Genomic DNA, 20,611 nt, shown 5'->3' with positions numbered 1-20,611 from the left:
GAACTAACCCTTTGTTTTAGGAGTTAGGATGGCATGAGAAGCTAATACGGGAGTATACTGGAATGCAGGGATGATACTTTCGGCAGAGAAGGTGCCTGGGACCCAAGGACAAGTAAACCATTGTTGTAAGGGAGACAAGTTTCAGTGGAAAACTACTGGGAGAAGACTGAAGAGGTGTGCCGGAGGGCGTGTTCTACGTTTTTGGGATTTTGAATTAGGGATAGTGCCCCGTGGGTTGAGCAGTTGAGGTTTAGATGGGAAGCTAGAAGGAGCAACTTAGAACGAGCTCTCAACAAAGAGAGTGTACTTCTGACACCTTTTTTTATCCTCTTGCCTGGGGAAAATGCTAAGTAGGGATGTCACCTTAGAGATAGAGTAAGGATAAACTAACTGATTTTCTTTTAGGTTAATGACTTCTAATATAGAAATTGGAGCCGTTATTGCTTGTCTAATGAGACTCCTGCGTAGACTTTTCTTTGTATTAGTGCCCATTTATTTTCTTAACCTCGTGCTGAGATGCTTGTATGTGCAATTATTTTTGGCTTTGTTATAAATCCCTAAAATTTGAGATTCTGAGTCAGTGGTCCTTTAGAGTTCAAATTCGATTTGTTGGTTATGTACTAAATTTTGGACTTCCTCCCCTCTACACTCTTTAGCAGATAAAAAGATCCTGGCGACCGGAAAGGATTCTTGGTGATGGTAAGGCAGATATGAATCCGGCTTTATCAGATCGATCACAGCTGTCTGTTCATAGCCAAGTAAGAGAAAGGGCTCTTGGTCAACCTTTCAAAGTGAAAGTAATCTTCATCGAGGAGGAATAAGGAGAAGTATTAAACCAATATTTTCATTTTGCATGTAAGAAAATCGACTCATTTGGCCAGACAGTGGGTGATCTCATTTGGGGATGAGGCAAATTTTATATTGCCCTGGAGATTTATTACTGCCAAAGTAAGGGGAATGGAACAATCCAAAGCATTATGCGGGTAGCTGAAAGTTTCTCCACAGGGAAATTATTTCACCCTACAGAAAAAAAGAAAAATCATTTTTTGCGTAGTACAAAAACAAGAAACACAGGAAGGCGCATACTGCACCCTTCCGCCCGGGCCTACTCCCTCCCACTAGGTATTAGGCATGAACAGAATGAGGGCCAGTCATTCCCTTTCTTTTTTAGCTCGAGGTCGTTGTCCTCAGTTAAAGAGATGCCAGGTCAGCTGCACGAGATGAACAATGTACTTACCTTCTGTACTTAATACTAAGTCTGGGCGGTGAACTCCGCCCCGCTCTTGAAGTTTTCATAGTTTTCGGCACTTTGCGTTACAGGGAGCTTGCGGTGTTCTGAAAAACTCCACTCCGCGTAGTGGGTTTTTTTCCTCACTCACGCTCGTTAACATCAAGTTGGCAATTGCGAGCAAGGGAAATCAACCTTCCGGTGAGATTTCCCCTCATTTGTGCTCGTCATTGTCAAGTTGGCAAGCATGAGCATGAGCAAGACCAAGGGAAATTAGCCTCCCGACGAGATATCTCAACGCGGGCGGTCGGATTTCTCAATGGCCGTCTATGCTCACGCTGAGAAAGCTGCCGCTCAAGTAGAAAATCTACTTGAGCGGCAGGAAGGAAGCATTGCCCGCTTGCACTGTGCATGGTGCCGTTTGCGATCATTTCACAGCGCAGACAAATACCCGGCGCTGAATATTACTGCGAATGTTATATTTTTTTAACACACTACGCTGCTTGCGGAGAATCGCGTGGCGCGGTGGAGTATTTTTTGTACTTCGCGGAGTTCTGCATAGTGGAACTCTGCGAACTCCACCAGGCTTACTTAGTACTCTCTCTAGCTGCCTAGAGATAGGATGGCTTGAGATCCCAATACAATCAAGGCTCTATTTGACATCAGTAGATGAAAAAAATATTGCAGCACTTCTCTCTGCGGTGTATAACTAAACTTGGAGGTATAACTTAACAGTATATTTATAATTACAAAATAAGTGTAAATCCTTTATTTGAATGCCAGTACATTGCAATTTCTTACTACTACATCTAAGACTGTGGAAGGAACTTTAAACTACAGATATGTGGGCAAAAGAAATGTATTCAGTGCTTCATTATGGAAAGTTCCATTGCTAAAGGTAGTTCTGAATTACTCTTCCCGTTATATGTAGGTATCACGAAATGAGAAAGGGTGGAGGAACTGGTTTGATACCGAAGCTCCTGAGGAAGCAGTTATTCCTGATGGATATAATAACTCGTTGGATACATTCCGTAGACTTCTACTAGTCAGGTAAGGATTGTTGGGACAGTGTTGCAGGATCGTTCGTGCATTCAGTGCTTGTGCAGGTGAATCCATTATGGGGTGGTATAGGGAACAGCGTTATCCAGTTGTACATGAGAATAAATATTGCCCGCCTCATTTATGGGGTTTTTGCACAGGGCAGCGCTGCAAGGAATCTTGCTGTGCCACCCTGCGGCAAAAGAAAAGGGCAGGAATGTGCCATATCTATGAGATTCGGCACATTCCTGTCCTTTTCCCCTTCATTGGTGCTGCCATGCACCAATGCAGGCACTCTTGAGCCATAGTGCAAGGGTGCCTGCGTTGTGGGGGTGATTGATTTTGTGCAGGAAGTGATACTTCCTGCACAAAAACAATCACAAGAGGTGTTTTCCTCTTTCTATGTGTGCTGCATGCAGCACACATAGGGCCTCATTTACGAGTCCCTAGCAGCACTTTTGTACTGCCGAGCATCACTTTTTTGATGCTCCGGTGGAGCAATGTGCCGCAGCATATTTACAAGGCCACGCTAAGCCACTTTATGTGGCTTTTCATGGCCTTGTAAATATGTGTCAGATTCTAATGCCACCCCAGGGGTGGCATTAGGGAGGTGCAACGAGGAGAAATATCCTTATTTTTTCTCTTTCTATGTGTGTTGTATTCTACAGCACACATTGAAATTGGAAAACACCTCTCGTGATTGTTTTTGTGCAGGAAGGTGTCCCTTGCTGCACAAAAACAATCACCCCCAAAATTCAGCAACCTTGCACCATGGTGCAAGGGTGCCTGCATTGGCGCAAGGGTGCCTGCATTGGCGCATGGCAGCCCATTGTGCGCCAGCGCAGGGGAAAAGGAGAGGAATATGCCATATCTCACAGATACAAAAAGAACAATTGATGGACAGAATGCAGAACAATGTTATACATTCACCCCAGTACAGAGATCTGGGCCTAAATCCATCGTTTATTTGCTCACCATGTCATTCCAGTTTGGACCCAGCCATATGCAAATCAGTCTTGACCCTGCGCACAATGGCAACAGTCCAGCCCGAACAGCCAGGCCAGGTCCTCCCTGGACAGGAAACTAGCATACTAGGATCGGTTTCCGGCTTTCAGCCCTCATCAGCCAGGATAGCTTGACTCCAGTGGCATGGAGAGCACGGGACCCACGTCTGGGCATACCTGTCCCACTCGGGGTGACAAATGCAAAAACAGCAATTGATGAACAGAATGTAGAACAATGTCATACATTCACCCCAGTACAGATATCTGGGTCTAAATCCATTGTTTTTTGCTCACCATGCAATTCCAGTTTGGAATGGCACCACTGGATTCAAGCTAGCCTGGCTGATGAAGGGTGATGCCCTGAAACCGGTCTCAGGATGCTTGTTTCTGGTCCAGGGAAGACTTGGCTTGGCAGTTCGGGCTGGACTGTTCCCACAAGGAACATGGTCAAGACTGATTTGCATATGGCTGGGTCTAAACTGGGGTGGTGTGGTGAGCAAAAGTATGATGGATTAGACCCAGATCCTTGTGACTGGGGGTAATGTTTGCATTGTCCAGCATTCCGTCCATCAACTGTTTCTTTTGCATATGTCGCCCTAAGTGGGAAGGGTATGCCCAGACGTGGGTCCCGTGCTCACTACACCACTGGATTCAAACTAGCCTGGCTGATGAAGTGTGATGCCCTGAAACCGGTCACAGGATGCTTGTTTCCGGTCCAGGTAGGACCTGGCTTAGCAGTTCGGGCTGGACTGTTACCACAAGGAACAGGGTCAAGACTGATTTGCATATGGCTGGGTCTAAACTGGGGTGGTGTGGTGAGCAAAAGTATGATGGATTAAACCCAGATCCTTGTGACTGGGGGTGAATGTTTGCATTGTCCAGCATTCCTTCCATCAACTGTTTCTTTTGCATATATCTCACAGATACAGCGCATTCCTGTCTTTTTCTTTTGGCGCAGGGCAGTTCAGCAAGATTCCTTGCGGCTCTGCCCTGCACCAAAACCTTGCAAATGAGGCCCATAGAAAGAGAAAAAACATGAGGAGAAATAAGGATATTTCTACTTGTTGCGCTTCCCTAATACCACCCCTCGTAAATCTGGGAATGCTTCAGATTCCCCGGGTGTTGTATGGGAACACCCACAGCAACACCTATGGAACTTTCCTTTCACGCAGTGTTCTGCGTGAAAGGGGCACATATTTACAAGGCCATGGAAAGCAATGTAAAGGGGCTTTGCGTGGCCTTGTAAATATGCTGCAGCACATTGCATCCCCGTACCATCAAAAAAGTGACTCTCTGGCATTAAAAAAGTGCTGCTAGGGCCTTGAAAATTGATTGCAATGGTGATTCCTAAAAACTGAAAGTCTCCATACTCCGCTGACTGACTATAGGAGGAAGTCCATCTTTTCAGAGGGCTATAGGGTCCCTCAAGTCACAGTGTGTAAAGTTACAGCAAACTGGGACATCTCTCTTTTATATAAGGGACAGTGCTTGATTTGTAAAATAATGAGTGCCAGTGCCGAGGTGCTTCTTAGAAGCCCGCGGACGGCGCTATTAAATGTCACTGCGCCGAATATCATGGCTGCATAGTCCTGAATCTACCTCAGGCCTCTTTAATCCATTGCCTGCCCCTTTCTCTAATTCTCCCTGGTCCCTGCTTTCTCCCTTGGTGACAGGTTTTTCGTCTTTCTCTTCCTCTTCTTTTCCGTTTGTGTGTTTCCCTTTCTCGCACTCGATAAATTATTGATGAGGAAAAAATAAGTGCCAATGTGGGTGAACCCCACGTCAACCAACAGCTAACTTTAAGCACTGATGAGGGCTCTAGGTGGTATCAGGGGTGGCTGATTTGTAATTCATGCTATTTATAATGGAAGTCTTCTATTTTCTGGGAACCACGCATTCAATTGCATCAATTGTGCAGTGTTGTTTGGCTGTCCTAACTTATGACCACTTACTATGAATCTGCTCTAAGTCCCTACCTTGCCCACCACCCAATTATGTCTGAAATGAACCAGGCACCTGCCTAAGTACCTTTACTTCAGTTCAGCATGCCTGTTCTATCCCCTGGCTGCCACTTCCCAGAGCTTCAGCCCAGTCTATGGGGCATATTGACAAGCCCAATGTGCACCCATTACGTCACGTTTCTTGACGGACCAGCGGCGCATTGTGCAGGCCCATATTTACAAGGCTATTTAAAGTCACCCTGCATGGCTTTTAATGGCCCTGTAAATATGGCCCCCTTTCACCCATTACTATTTGTGAAAGGGGCTTTCAATGGGTGTTCCTGTTGGTGTTCCCACACAACATCCATGGAACCTGACACATTCCCAGATTTACAAGATTTAGTAAACCTGGAAATACATCAGATTCCTATACCTGCCCAGGGGAGAGATAAGAGAGGCGCAACGAGGACAAATCCCTTTATTTCTCCTCGTTTTTCCTTTTTTCTATGCGTGCCACAGAATGCAGCACTCATAGAAATTGGAAATGCAGTACACATAGAAAGAGGAAAACATCTCTTGTGATTGTTTTTGTGCAGGAAGGTGATGCAAGGCAGCCCATTGTGCCCCAGCGCAGTGTAAAGGACAGGAATGCACCGTATCATATAGATACGGTGCATTCCTGCCCTTTTCTTTTGACCCACACCTGCACAGCATGAAGGCTTGATGTGCTGTGCAGCATCAAAATATTGTAAATGATGCCTATACGGTTGTGAGAAGGTACTTGCTTCAGCCTGACACTGTGCTAGCAGAAATCCAGATTCCCAGGACACATCGGTATCAGTGGAACATGTATGATGATTCTTGCATATTAATCAGATTATATCATCACTAATGGGTGCGTCCATATACTGAAGTGCTTCCTCAGCTCTCAGTAAATTACTCCCGTGCCCAACAAACATTGGGATGGTGCTTGCCCCAGGTCCCTCTTACAGCATTATAGGCCACCAGGCAAAGGCGTGCACTGCACCCTGCCTACACAACCGCTCACAAGAATGAAAATTGCGGAGGAGCTGCCCTGGTTAAATTCTGGTCTGTGCATAGATTAGCGTGGGGCACCTATGCTTGTGGGACCCCCTGGCAACTGCCCAGCGTGCCCATGCTGGCTGGCCCTTTCCAGTCTGATAGATTTCTGTATCCCCTAATAGAGAGAGAATTGGCAGATTCTTGCCTTTGAAGCTTCCCAACACCAGTCGGGGACTATAGAAATCTTTCTACACACTGACACGTGCTGGGCGGTACCACTTGTATCGCAGTGTTGGCATGGCTATCAACTTCAAGAAATAAATCCCTGCACGGAATCTTTTCAGACATGGATGTTCTCTCCTCAGAGGCCTTCTGTTTTTCTGTAGGCATCTGAAATGATTCTGTGTTGCACACATTGCTCGCATTAATTCATAATTTCTGTTCCAACCCCTAGCACTATATGAAATATCAGGAAAATGATGTTAAATTACACATATGTTGCAGACAAGCACTTTGTGGTACATTGAGTGGAAATTGAAAGCAAGGTCCTATGCCTCGCATTCAACAGTAGCTCGAGATACCAGCAAGCGGACTGCTTTGCAAAGAAAATGTCTCTCCAACACATTTTCTGCTTAAACCTGGCTCCTGCAAGACACAAAGACAACACTAAATTAATTTTAAAGTAAAAACAAAAAACACTGTCACTGAAGGGAACTTCATTGATTGCAAACGTGCTCCTTGTAAAAGAGCAAAATGCAGTCGCTCACAGTGAAGTTAATCAGTAACTGAAGTATCCTGACCCATTGCTGCATGCTGGATGCTGTGGTAGGTGAAAGCAAAATGTAAGTGAAATCAGTAACTGAAGTACGCTGACCCATTGCTGCATGCTGGATGCTGTGGTAGGCGAAAGCAAAATGTAAGTGAAATCAGTAACTGAAGTACGCTGACCCATTGCTGCATGCTGGATGCTGTGGTGGGTGAAAGCAAAATGTAAGTGAAATCAGTAACTGAAGTACGCTGACCCATTGCTGCATGCTGGATGCTGTGGTAGGCGAAAGCAAAATGTAAGTGAAATCAGTAACTGAAGTACGCTGACCCATTGCTGCATGCTGGATGCTGTGGTAGGTGAAAGCAAAATGTAAGTGAAATCAGTAACTGAAGTACGCTGACCCATTGCTGCATGCTGGATGCTGTGGTAGGTGAAAGCAAAATGTAAGTGAAATCAGTAACTGAAGTACGCTGACCCATTGCTGCATGCTGGATGCTGTGGTAGGCGAAAGCAAAATGTAAGTGAAATCAGTAACTGAAGTACGCTGACCCATTGCTGCATGCTGGATGCTGTGGTAGGTGAAAGCAAAATGTAAGTGAAATCAGTAACTGAAGTACGCTGACCCATTGCTGCATGCTGGATGCTGTGGTAGGCGAAAGCAAAATGTAAGTGAAATCAGTAACTGAAGTACGCTGACCCATTGCTGCATGCTGGATGCTGTGGTAGGTGAAAGCAAAATGTAAGTGAAATCAGTAACTGAAGTACGCTGACCCATTGCTGCATGCTGGATGCTGTGGTAGGTGAAAGCAAAATGTAAGTGAAATCAGTAACTGAAGTACGCTGACCCATTGCTGCATGCTGGATGCTGTGGTAGGCGAAAGCAAAATGTAAGTGAAATCAGTAACTGAAGTACGCTGACCCATTGCTGCATGCTGGATGCTGTGGTAGGCGAAAGCAAAATGTAAGTGAAATCAGTAACTGAAGTACGCTGACCCATTGCTGCATGCTGGATGCTGTGGTAGGTGAAAGCAAAATGTAAGTGAAATCAGTAACTGAAGTACGCTGACCCATTGCTGCATGCTGGATGCTGTGGTAGGTGAAAGCAAAATGTAAGTGAAATCAGTAACTGAAGTACGCTGACCCATTGCTGCATGCTGGATGCTGTGGTAGGTGAAAGCAAAATGTAAGTGAAATCAGTAACTGAAGTACGCTGACCCATTGCTGCATGCTGGATGCTGTGGTAGGCGAAAGCAAAATGTAAGTGACTCAACAGTGACGGATGAAGAGAGGTGTCTGAAAGCACCCTTTAGTAAGTATATGATACGTATTATATACGTATAATTGCAGTAAAATCAAAAGGTCTTGGCTAACTCCAGATCTAAAAGATCATAACTAAAAATTCAGATGCACACACAATGCAGGGCTTGGGGTCAACCCTCCTCATTTATGATCTATTCCGCTGTTGTTCGTATTTTGCTTCTGGCCTTCAAGATACACAGCATAGGCCAATGGATCCGTCCACTTCAGCCACTGGTTCTCTTGCACTGAGTGACCGCATTTTGCCTGCTCACATGTACGCACTCACCTAAAAAGAAGTAGTGTCAGAGCTGAGAGACCCATTCCCTTCTTTGCTAATGACCTTTCATTACATTCTTTATATGTTTAGGCATCTGTGTGTGTTTAAAGTGTGTCTTCAGGTTATGGTAATTCAAAGCAATACTGCAGTTTCTTTGCTCTTCTTAGAATAATGTTTCCTGGAAACTAAACTAAGAAGTATTTCTATACATATTAGACCTGCCTGCAAGTAAGCATGTACACTGTTCTATTAAAATGACATGCAATGGTTAGATGTTTTCATTGCAATTAAATGAAAACTATGTTTAGCTGGTGCTTTATTTTCTTTTTTTTCTATTTATTTATTTTTTTGGTATATTCTTGCAATAAAAAAATAAAAACAAAATGAACCATATACATCTGACAGAGTCTTCTAGCTACAGATTCCTTATGTTAGAATATTCCTAGGTGTTGGACTGGTTCCTGAAATTTTTGAGCAATCCCCTTTGTGCCCTGTTAGGATGCATCATTTGGCTCAGAGTGACATGGTCCACGCTAGAAATAACGTGCATGGTGCGTATATATGCACGGCCCAGCACTCTGACCCCAGTTCCTTCATTTTCTCGCCACGAGCATAGATCCAGATTGAGCTCCCCTCAATAATTTTTTGACTCACTTCGTTCAACCTTTTGTCAAAGTCTAGTGTGCCTTCTTTTTTTTTTGTCCCAGAAGAAACTTACCATGTTCAAACCTTGTGGTGCCGTCATCAACAGATGTCAGTGACGGACCCCCACTTGGTATGCCTGTGGTGCCTGGAGAGGGACCTTGACTCTACATTATGTGACATCTGTGAGCAGGCCATAAAGCTCTTGGAGGCTCGTCATGTGACTCCACACCCCTCCAAGTCTTGGTTGGGTAGGAGGTCTTGGGACCACTCCCCGAGTCGATCGCGTCGGTCTTTTTCTCACTGCAGGACTTCTTCCGCAAGTCACAAGAAGAAGTCCAAGAAGTTGAAGCGCTCTTCGACTTCTCCGCATTGCTTCCATTCTTAGGTTGATGCACGAGAATGACATCACAAGTCCAGACCTTGCTCTCAGGTGGTCCCTCTCCAGCAGCATCGAATTCCCTGGAGTGACCACCATCAAACTACAAGACTTTTAGGAGGCCATGAGCCTCACTTTGGGGGTGTCGTACCCCTCTAGAGCACCTTCGCGTCCCATTGGTTTAGCAGGGCCTTTGACTGGGGCTTTGCTGGCGGGTTCGCCCTCGGCACCATTTGACCCCATAGGATCCATTATTGGATCTGGATCTGCCCAAGCTACGACTTTGCAACATCCTACAGGGACCATGAAGGATCCGATGTTGAATCGGCTCCAGATGCTACTTCGCGACCTCCTCTGGTGACCATTCCAGTTGTGCCGCTTCTGGCACAGCAGATGACCATCAGGAGCACCAAACCCACAGTAAGTTGCACTACGGAGCCAGACCGGCATTGGACGATGTTGGTTCCGGTTCTTACCAGGCCCACCCAGCCTGAATTGGAGACAGAGCTCTATTTCATTACTGAGGAACACGAATGGAGGGGATCTGAGGATCCCTGATCTTAGACTGACCCCCTAGCAGAGTCCATGGCAGATAACAACTGGTATGAGGACCTGGCTGATGCCAGTGGTCTGGACACCTCACTAGACACTGACTTCCTTTCTCCTTCCACATGACTATAGAGGAAGGGGCTTCTTTTGCGATGGTGGTCTGGAGGGCGGCTGAATTCCTGGACCCATACCTGCCCACGGTTCTGGTCAATACAAATGTTTTGACAGAGGTGATTCAAGTGAGGGTATCTGTTACAGAACTCTTACTACCCTTCAACTAAGCTCTTACTCTTGTCCTGCTCGGGGCCTGGGACCAGCCCTGCACAGGCACTCCTATGCAGAGGACCATTGGTCGCTGCTCCAGGGGACCCAGACTTCCTCTCCTATCACCCTAACCCCGAGAGCCTGGTAGCCCATGCCTCAACTTCCCAAATCAATTCCAGTGCATTTCCTACCACACCACTGGATGGGAAATCTAAGAGGCTGGATACCTTCAGAAGAAAGACTTTTTCTTCTGCCAACTTGGCATTGTGGTCTGTGAATGCCTCATTCTTATTGGGTTGTTATTCCAATGCTGTGTGGGATACGGTTGCACCAATGCTGCATATGATTGTGGATGAGGTCTGGGCCATACTTTCCCAAGCTATTGATGAAGAGCGAGATGCAGCAAAGTACACTATCAGATACGGGTTGGATACCACCGACTCACTGGGCTGAGCCATTGCTTCTTCAGTGGTGCTTCGACGTTACGCCTGGTTGAGGAATACTGACTTTTTTTTAGATGTCGAAGCCTCGCTCGTGGACATGCCCTTTGATTGAACCTGTCTCTTTGGAGACAAGGTGGATTTGGCCTTTGAGAGATTCAAGGACAGCTGGGCCAGTACGAAGTTGTTGGGGTTCTCTGTGGCCCCATGAAAGCCTCACTCTGCTTTGCACCCCTTCCTTGGCTACGGTACGTAGGGGCTATCAAATGAAGGCTTTCCACCCAGCCAGCAGGCTCAGTCCTTTTGTGGCTGCGGATACTGCTACCACAAGCCTCCTTGGGCTGAAAATTAGAGCTCTACCCAATCCGCTACCCTGCCGCCCTCCCGACAGCCACGCAGACCAAACATCTTTAGTTTGCCCTAAATTCAGCATGGACAATCAGTTGGCAGCAGCATCCAATACCGTGAGAGACTGGCATAGTATATGGAGCACATTTAAAGGAGTAATGCACCTTTCACAAATCCAGGCAGCCCTTATGGTGATTTTTGGGGCCTTTAATAACCTTAAATATCTCAAAGGGGTAGCTGTGCAGAGCAGCCTTCAGGCGTATCTTGAAGTAGTGTAAAGCAGCTTGTTTTACCACATTTAATCAAGAGTGTAGACTAGATGAGAAAGAACAAAGTGTTTATGAAAAATAAGGATATTTATTAACACAACACAATCACTACTACTTGGTTTTTCTCCTTTCCGGAGATATCAATAATACACATATGAATACTTAGAAGAAATCAGGTACGTAGTACAAATATACACTGGTCTCCAAGGGGAGACCAAACCATATACTAAATAAGTGGAATGCGAACTGCAAAGGAGAATGGGACTTGGACCAAGGAACTTAGAAGAGCTCAGAGAACCAGGAATCGCCCATGGTAGGTACCCAGGAACCCCAAGGAGGCTGCGTGCAGAGTGGAAACACAGCCACGTGTTCAATGGAAGGCAATAGAGAAGTTGCTCTTGCAGTTTTAAAGAAAATGAGCTCTTCCCAGCGGACCCCAAAAAAGCCCTTTGGAGAATGGAAGGTTGGAGAGCCACCTCACCCATGGATGTCCCAGGAACCAGGTTACCTTCACCGGGGAAGTCGGGTGTATAGGGGTGAAGTAACGTCTGAATCACTCATGGAGAGTCCACTCAAAGCAGAAGAAGATCCTCGAGAGGACCCACGGGCCAAAGGAAAAGGAGTCGCAAGAGGACCTCAGGCAGCTCACCAAAGATGGAGGCCCACAATGCAGAGGATGCAGGGAGGATGCTGCTTTTTGAGAGATGAGATGCTGGAGGCTGGAGCTTCTTGTAGCCTTAAGATCTCTGGAGTGCAGAGCCAATAAGCCTTTGCAATGACAAGTCGGCACAGTGAACAGAGGTTTGGTTCTAGCAGCTCCGATGAGGGATATTGTCCTCCAAACTGCAAAGAAGACAGGTCAGGCCTCAGGGGAACTACAGAGCCACCACCTATGTTGCTGAGCCTCAGGAAGTACGTAGGACAACAGGAGCAGCAGATTACGGTGAAGTGAGTCCTTCACTCTAAGGGAGATTTTGTCAAGTGCCCTAGATGCCCACAGGGCTGTTGAAGAACCTGGTATTAGGCACAGAGATAGACGACGAAGAAGACTTGAAGAACAGTGAGATCAGGAGCAGCAGGCTCTTCCTTGGTGTTGTCTCGGTTCCAATCAAATTCCAGCGAAGTCCAAGTGTTTTAGACAAGTGAAGAGCGACGTAGTTTCAGGGTTGAGTCTTGTCCCATCACAAATCTAAGGACCCACACACAGGGGATCCCTTAAGTACCCTATGGAAAGAGTTGGAACAACTCGGGGTCCCTCCCAGAGGAGGGGCTGGACAGAGGGAAGGATACTCCCATGTCCTTTGTCCAGGTACGAGTCAGAGCAGGATCCAAGAGTTCCCTGAACTGGCTCAAACATGGAGTTTGCAAGGAGGGTACCAAATCTGCCCTGTCAACCAGTCCGGTTGCGCTGGCAAGTTCCCCCACCCCAGTCAAATACACTAAGTCCTGCCTGGGTGGTGGTAACACCCCCATGTGACTGGAAACCCACTGTTCTACCTTCCACAGCTCGAGCATGGCTCAGCAGCAGGAGGGCAGAATTTTGTTTGTGGTCGGCAGCAGCACTAGCTTGCTTGCATACCCTGAAAGGCTGGTACTGGATGTACGGGGGGTCCCCTAAGGGCCACCCAGTACAAGAGATCATACTTCCAACACTGAAATCGCTGTTTGGGTTTGAGTCCAACATGTTTGATACCAAAAATGACCAGTGCGGAGCAGCCACTATATAGTTAGACATCTTGTAATGAAAATGGCTGACTGCACTTACAAAGCCATGAGAATCGACTCCCGGGTTTGTAGGGGTGTCCTGCTCATGCAAGGGTACCCTCACACTTATAACCAAACACCCTGCCCTCACGACTGAAGAGTTATAGGTTTTAATTGCAGTGACCTCAGATATAAGGAAACTTATATCTATCATGAGAGGTACAAGCACCAACTCACACAGGCTCCAATGGTTTAATTGGACTCCCATGAGTGGCATAATACATGCTGCAGCCCATGGAAGACCTCTGGTGTACCCATACCCTGGGTACCTTAGTACCATATACTAGAGACTTACAAGGGTACATCAGTAGCTAATTGTGGAGGCACCATAGTTCTTATCATGTCAATTTGGGGAAGACAACACAGTTGCTGGAGCCCTGATCAACCGGAGCCCTGCAGACTAGGTCAAATACACACTGACACCAAGTAAAAAGTGGGGGCAACCATGAAAGCAGATCCTCCTTTCCTACACTGCTGATCTTCCATGCTCCTCCATTGGCGTCTATGTGTGGTTCCTACACCACTTCATCCATATGCACCTGGGCTCCCTGGTGTAGGTATCCTGGTTCCTGGAGTATCCATGGTTGGGGTGGCTCTTCAACCTTCCTGGATCTAAGTTTTCCCTCTGGGGTCCTTTGTGAAGGGTCCTAGAACTGTAAAAATCCAACCACGACTTGACCTGTGTTATCCTATGGACGTTTGACTCTGTGTAACCACTCTGCATCCGGGCCCCTTGTGGTCCCTGGCTATTCACCTTTGGTAGTTCAGTGCTTACCCTGGGGTCCTCCATCCTTGGCGATTAGATCAGTTTTGGTACTTACCTCACATTCCACTATTTTAGAATATGGTTCCCCCTCCCCTCACCCCCCCTTTCCCCCCCCCCCCCCACCGGTTGGGCCCTATATGTTGTTCTATGCTACTTACCAATTTCTGAAGTATTTCTTGTGTGTTTTCAATATCTCCGGGTAGGAGACATACGAAGTTAGTGTCTAGTGTGTGCTAATAAATACTAAGTATTTTTATAGTCACCTGGTGTGGTTCTTTCTTGTGTGAAAAGCATATTGACTGACTGTAGTGGTAAATGCCCTCTTAAGTAAGTCTTAGCTGCTCTGCACAGCTACCCCGTAAGGGCTTTGGTTTTCAGCGACCTAAACACTAACACTAAGGGTTGCCGGGACTCAGTGCACAGTGCCTCACCATCGATGGACACTATATACTGAGCTATTCTCCCACAAAATGGACCACCTTAAAAGTTTTGGTTTTCATTCTTCATCTGTTTTAGCAATAAGAGGGGCTTATGGTCTGTCTGACAAATGAAGTGAGTGCCAAACAGGCATGGCCTCAAATTCTTCAGACCACAGCAAAGGCCTCCCTCTTAATAGCTCACCAACTTTTCTCTCTGGCAGTCAATCTTCTGCTGATAAAAGCTACTGGTTAATCCTGGCTCTCTTCATTCAGTTGTGAGAACTCTGATCCTATTCCTTTCTCGGGTGCATCTGTCTGGATAGAAAATTGTTTGGAGTAGTTTGGACTCCCCAAACTGGAATCTAAGTACATGACCTTCTTCAGGGCATCAAAGGCCCCTTGACAGCTAACTGTCCAATTCATCTCCTAAGGCATCTTCTTGGAGGTGAGGTCGTTAAGGGGAGTCACAATGGACCCATATCCCTTAACAAATCTTTCTGTAGTACCCAGACAGTCCCAGAAAAGCTCTGACCTGAGTCTGGATATTTGGAGCAACCCAATCCATAATAGTTTGGATTTTTCTCTCCAAAGTTTGAACTTGGCCTCCACCAGGAGGCCCTAGTATACAACTGTAATCTGAAAAAAACACGTTAGTTAGATTCCTCACCTTAGAATATCCCCAGGCTTCAGGCTGGATCCGGAAAGATTTTTCGTTAGCAAAACCCTTGCGCGTCGCTAGGCGTCGTCTGCGGCTCCGCGTCCGTCATCGGCGTCGTGATCACCTGGATTTGTTTTGTTTTAAATATCTTTATTGACATTTTGTTATTTTTTCATTTTGCAATAAACAGCATATTCAGTAGCGAGCAAATGAATAAGTACATGGTATGGTACAACAGCATGTTTAACTAGTATGGCAGACCGTACAGGGCTTACATCAAATATTGCCGGAAGTGAGTGCAACAGGTATACCCAACGATTGACCAAGTGTTCATTTCCAAATATGCCCGCGATTTACCATGCAATGGTGATGTCAAGGAATTGATGACAGATCACCTCTTATGACATAGTCCACCATGTTCAGCATGGCCACATGGGATGCCAACGCCAACGCAGCACCCACCGCCTCGCACATGAGGGGAGTTTAAACATCAATGAGTAGCATAGTGGACTACACCCCAGTGGTGGGTAACATTGGTGGATGCTGGTAGTGAGTTGTACTAATCTCGCCACAAAACTATATGCCTATACCATATAGGGTGCCAATAAAGAATCCAAAACACAAACGAAATAAAATAAAATAAAAACGGCAACCGCCACAGAAAGAAAAAGAAGCAATGAATAAAACAACTTCAATGCAAAATTAGCCTTCAAATCCTCAGCCCCTGGGCCTCCCGGTAAGCTATTGCTGACTTCCAAGTAACCACCCCTTCCCCTCCCCAACAAGAACCATAGGGTATAATGAACCCAAAATGCACCAGACAGTACCCTCAGTCACACGGCATGTTCTACAGGCCAACAAAGGAAGAGCAGGTAATGATCGCCAAGGACAATATCCTTGCATTACGTACAATTGTTATCTATGTGTCAAGCTGCTAACGCACAAAGCTTAAGGGTTCGCATTGGTGGAGGACGTGTGCGGGGGCTGACCATCAGTGCTGCTGTGTTGTGTGAAGCTATGCAGCAACGTATCCCAAGGCTGGGCTGCTGGGAACTTGCGGAGACCTGCAGTCTCCTCTCTGTGTAATGCCACACTCTCTGCTCGTGCCCAGTTAAGAAATGACTTCTCCCAGCTAATTGCGACGGGGGCTTCTCCTTTTTTCCAGTTCTTAGTGATCAGGCGCTTCGCAGTAATATAGCCTAAGTCTCGAAAGCGGGAGGATATCCTATTCTGCCTATTTCGCTTATATAAGCCTAATATGCACGTCGTGATCACCTGGATGACGTCGTCGGAGTACTTAGACGCCGCCCTCGCGCGCTGACGTCAGTTCTTCTTTTTTCCACTCCAGTAAGCGCCGATCCGGGAAGCGCATACCCTTTTAGTCACTTTTTGACTAAACTTTTTTGAACTCTTTTGGTTCCATTTCCAGTCGACCTCGACTCTGGTGCCAGTAGAGAGGCCTGGCTTTAAACCTTGTGACGCCTGTCACCGACTGATGTCGGTCACGGATCACCACCGCCAGTGTCTCTATTGCCTTGGGGTCGACCACGATGCCAAGTCGTGCCTCGACTGCCGGGCCTTGACCTCGAAGGCTAGGCAGGAGCAGTCCGCAAGCAGCTCGAGATCCGGCAGTCGGCTCCGCGCCGCTCATGGTCCCAGTCAAGGAAGAGGTGGAGGGACCGGTCACGGAGCCGCACCCATCACCGCTCGTCGAGGTCTAAGTCTTCGCATTCAGGTAAGTCAAGGCACAGTAAGAAGTGGAAGAGGCGACTTCGCTCTTCCGACTTCCCTCGCCGGTCGCGCGACTTGGCTGAGGGTTCGGGTGGCACCACCCGTGTAGCTCTGTCGGATCCGCAGGAGTCCCGTCCGAACCCATACCCTCCGGTCCCTAGGTCTGACGCGACTCCGGCGGAGATCAGGGACTTCCTCGTGGCCATGAGGAACCTGGCTCTGCCGTCGACGCATGCCGGCGCGCCTTCGGGTCCCGCAGGCTCGACTGGGAGGCCTAGCAAACTGGCGGCTCCGGCCCCGACGTCGGAGCGGCTCCGCCCGGCGCCGTATCTGACGCCGATGGATGACAGGTTCATCTTCCGCCCGGCTCCGGCCCTTACACCTGTATACCAGGAGTCAGATTACGGAGACGACTGGGAGGGGTCTGAGGACCCTCTGGCACGGCAGTGCCAGTTATCTCAGGACTGCGCAGACGAACTGGGGGATGCCAGTGGTCTTGATACCTCCCCTGACACTGGCTTCATCTCCCCTCCATCCGTGGCTATGGAGGAAGGTGCTACGTTTTCTGTGGCGCTGCGCAAGGCGGCTGAAGCCCTCAGGCTGGAGCTGCCTGCTGTGGCCGTGAGGACTAACCTCCTCACTGAAGTGCTTCAACCGCCAGCAAGCTCCTCGGAGCCTCCGCTGCAGTTCAATGAAGCACTGACTGACGTTCTGAGGGGCACCTGGTCCAAGCCCTCCACAGTTCCTCCTGTGGACCGGAACGTGACCCGGCGCCACCGCATTGCACCGGGCGACCCCAGTTTTCTGTCGATGCACCCCACGCCCGAGAGCCTGGTTATCCAGGCCTCTACATCCCACACCTCCTTCCCGTCCGCTCCCCCGGATCGGGAATCCAAAAGGTTGGAACAGTTTGAGAAGAAACTGTTCTCCTCCCTTAGTGTGGGGCTGTGGTCTATCAACACCGCGTGCCATTTGGACCGTTACTCCCACTCCCTGTGGGATACGGTGGAGGACATTCTGCCCCAGTGTCTGGAGGAGGCCCGGACACGGCTCGCCCAGGCTCTTGCCGAGGGGCAGGATGCGGCACGGCATGCAATCCGATGTGGACTGGACACTACGGACTCGCTAGGCAGGGCAATGGCGACCACGGTGGCGATTTGTCGCCACGCCTGGCTGAGGTCCACGAGTTTCTCCGGGGATGTCCAGAGCACCCTCATGGACATGCCCTTTGATGGCAGTCGTCTTTATGGCGACAAAGCGGATAGTGTGCTGGAGCGTTTTAAGGACTCCAGGGCTACAGCCAAGTCCTTTGGCCTCTCGAGCCCGCGCCCGCAAACGTCCGCTTTTTGCCCCTTTCGTGGCCAAGGAAGGGGCACCACCTCACATCCATCTAGCCACAGGCCGCAGAACCAGCCTCAATGTGGTCGCGGACGTGGATTCTGCCGAGGCGGAGCAGGGGGACAACGAGCCGGGCCATCCACATCTACCCCGGCAGCATCTGCCTCAAAGCCCTCCTAGTCCGTGCTTTCAGGCCCATTCCACGCCAGTGGGAGGCAGAGTTCACCATCACCTGCTCCACTGGCGTACCATCACATCGGACAGGTCGGTGCTGCAAATCGTCCAAAGGGGCTACTCCCTCTCCTTCGAGGCGACCCCACCAGCCGTGCCACCGCAGTACCACCGCATGTCGGGGGATCACTTGCAATTTCTGCAGGCGGGGGTCCATTTAGCGTGTTCCTGGCCCAGAAGTAGGTCGGGGTAGGTACTCCCACTACTTTCTGGTTCCCAAGAAGGGCAAAGGGGGCCTACGCCCTATCTTGAACCTCAGGAGCGTCAACGCCTTCATCCGGAAGGAGAAGTTCAAGATGCTCACCTTAGCTCAGGTTCTGTCTGCCCTAGACCCTGGAGAGTGGATGGTAGCGTTGGACTTGCAGGACGCTTATTTCCACATCCCCGTCCTGCCGGCCCACCGGCGTTACCTGCGGTTCACGGTAGGCCACGAGCACTTTCAGTTTACTGTGTTCCCATTCGGCCTCACCAGTGCCCCTCGGGTGTTCACGAAAGGGATGGCGGTGGTCGCAGCTCATCTGCGCAGATTAGGGGTTCCACTCTTCCCCTATCTCGACGACTGGTTGTTGAAGGCGGGCTCGCCCCAGGCAGTCGTCTCCCCCCTCCACACTACGGCCGACCTCCTCCATTTGCTGGGGTTTTCCATCAACGTGCCGAAGTCGCATCTGAGTCCCTCCCAGAAGCTCCTTTTCATCGGAGCGGTTCTGGACTCGGCGCAGTTCCGGGTTTATCCTCCGGAGCAGCGGGTTCGGGATATTCAGGCTCTGATTCCGATCTTTCAGCCTCTATCCCGGGTTTCGGTCAGGTTGGTGCTGCGGCTTCTGGGTCTGATGGCATCCTGCATCCTGCTGGTACATCACGCCAGGTGGCGGATGTGGGCTATTCAGTGGGACCTGAAGTTTCAGTGGGCCCAAGATCGGGGCAACCTGGCCGACCATGTCTTGATCTCGGAGGGCACTGCAAGACAGTTGCAGTGGTGGCTCACGGACCGCGAATGGGTCAGTGGCAGATCCCTCTCCCTACCCCAACTGGAGCACGTAGTGGTGACGGATGCGTCCCTCCTGGGATGGGGGGGCCACATGGGAGAGGCGGAGATCAGAGGCCCCTGTCTATGGCGGAGTCCCGGCTTCAGATCAACCTTCTGGAGCTGCGGGCGATCCGACTTGCACTGAAGGCATTCCTTCCTTCTGTTCAGGGAAGTGTAGTGCAGGTGTTCACGGACAACACTACCGCAATGTGGCATTGCAACAAACAAGGCAGGGTGGGGTCGTGGGCCCTTTGTCAGGAGGCTCTGTGCCTCTGGACATGGCTGGAACATCAGGGCATCACCCTGGTGGTTCAACACCTGGCGGGCTCTCTGAACGCCAGGGCGGACGAACTCAGCTGCCGGTGCATGATGGATCACGAATGGCGTCTGAACTCGGACGTGGCCCAAGGCCTCTTTCGGCAGTGGGGAGAGCCTTGGTTAGATCTATTCGCCACCGAAGAGAACGCGCAATGTCAGCAGTTCTGCGCGTTGGAATTTCCAAGGCAGCACTCGCTCGAGACGCTTTTCTTCGTGAGTGGAGCAGCGGTCTGTTGGACGCCTTCCCGCCTATACCACTTCTGTCCAGAATGCTGAAGAAGATCAGGCGCGACCGGGCCCAAGTCATCCTTGTGGCTCTGGATTGGGCCCGAAGGTGCTGGTATCCCGAGCTACTCAGTCTATCGATCGATCCCCCGATTCGACTGCCTCTTCAGGAGGACCTTCTGTCGCAGCAGCAGGGGACGGTCCTCCACCCGAACCTGTCCAGCTTCCACCTCCATGCGTGGAGATTGAGCGGCGGCAGTTGATGCCATTTCACTTGCCTTCTGAAGTCTGTAATGTTATTCTGGCAGCCAGGCGTCCCTCCACAAAATCGTTATACGCCTGCAGGTGGAACAAATTTGTGGCATGGTGCACAGCAAAGGCTGTGGATCCCCTTTCCGCCCCTCTTTCTGAGGTTCTCCTCTTCCTTCTTTCCCTGGCCCAGCAGGGCTCTGCTCTGGGCACCCTCAAGGGATACCTTTCTGCTATTTCTGCTTTCTTACGGCTTCCTGATCAGCCTTCTATTTTTAAATCCCCTGTTGTTTCTCGCTTCTTTAAGGGCATTACTCACATGTTTCCTCCTGTCCCTTTCGTAATGCCTCAGTGGGATCTGTATCTAGTATTGACCTATCTGATGTGCGCTCCCTTTGAGCCACTTCATAACTGTC

At 49.0% G+C, this 20,611-nt stretch overlaps 1 protein-coding gene across 1 annotated transcript in view; it reads left to right on the top strand.

Moving 5' to 3' along the window:
* DNAH8 (dynein axonemal heavy chain 8) overlaps positions 1 to 20,611 on the top strand; it is a 13,985,216-nt gene that overhangs the window by 12,300,992 nt on the left and 1,663,613 nt on the right. Inside the window, exon 81 of the mRNA XM_085610239.1 lies at positions 2,160 to 2,278. Coding sequence (XP_085466365.1) covers positions 2,160 to 2,278 — 119 coding nt within the window. The remainder of the gene's footprint in view (positions 1 to 2,159; positions 2,279 to 20,611) is intronic.

The sequence above is a fragment of the Triturus cristatus genome, chromosome 6, assembly GCF_964204655.1.
Source record: "Triturus cristatus chromosome 6, aTriCri1.1, whole genome shotgun sequence".
In the NCBI taxonomy this organism is placed as follows: Eukaryota; Metazoa; Chordata; class Amphibia; order Caudata; family Salamandridae; genus Triturus; species Triturus cristatus.
This window is presented reverse-complemented; position numbering and strand designations above follow the sequence as displayed.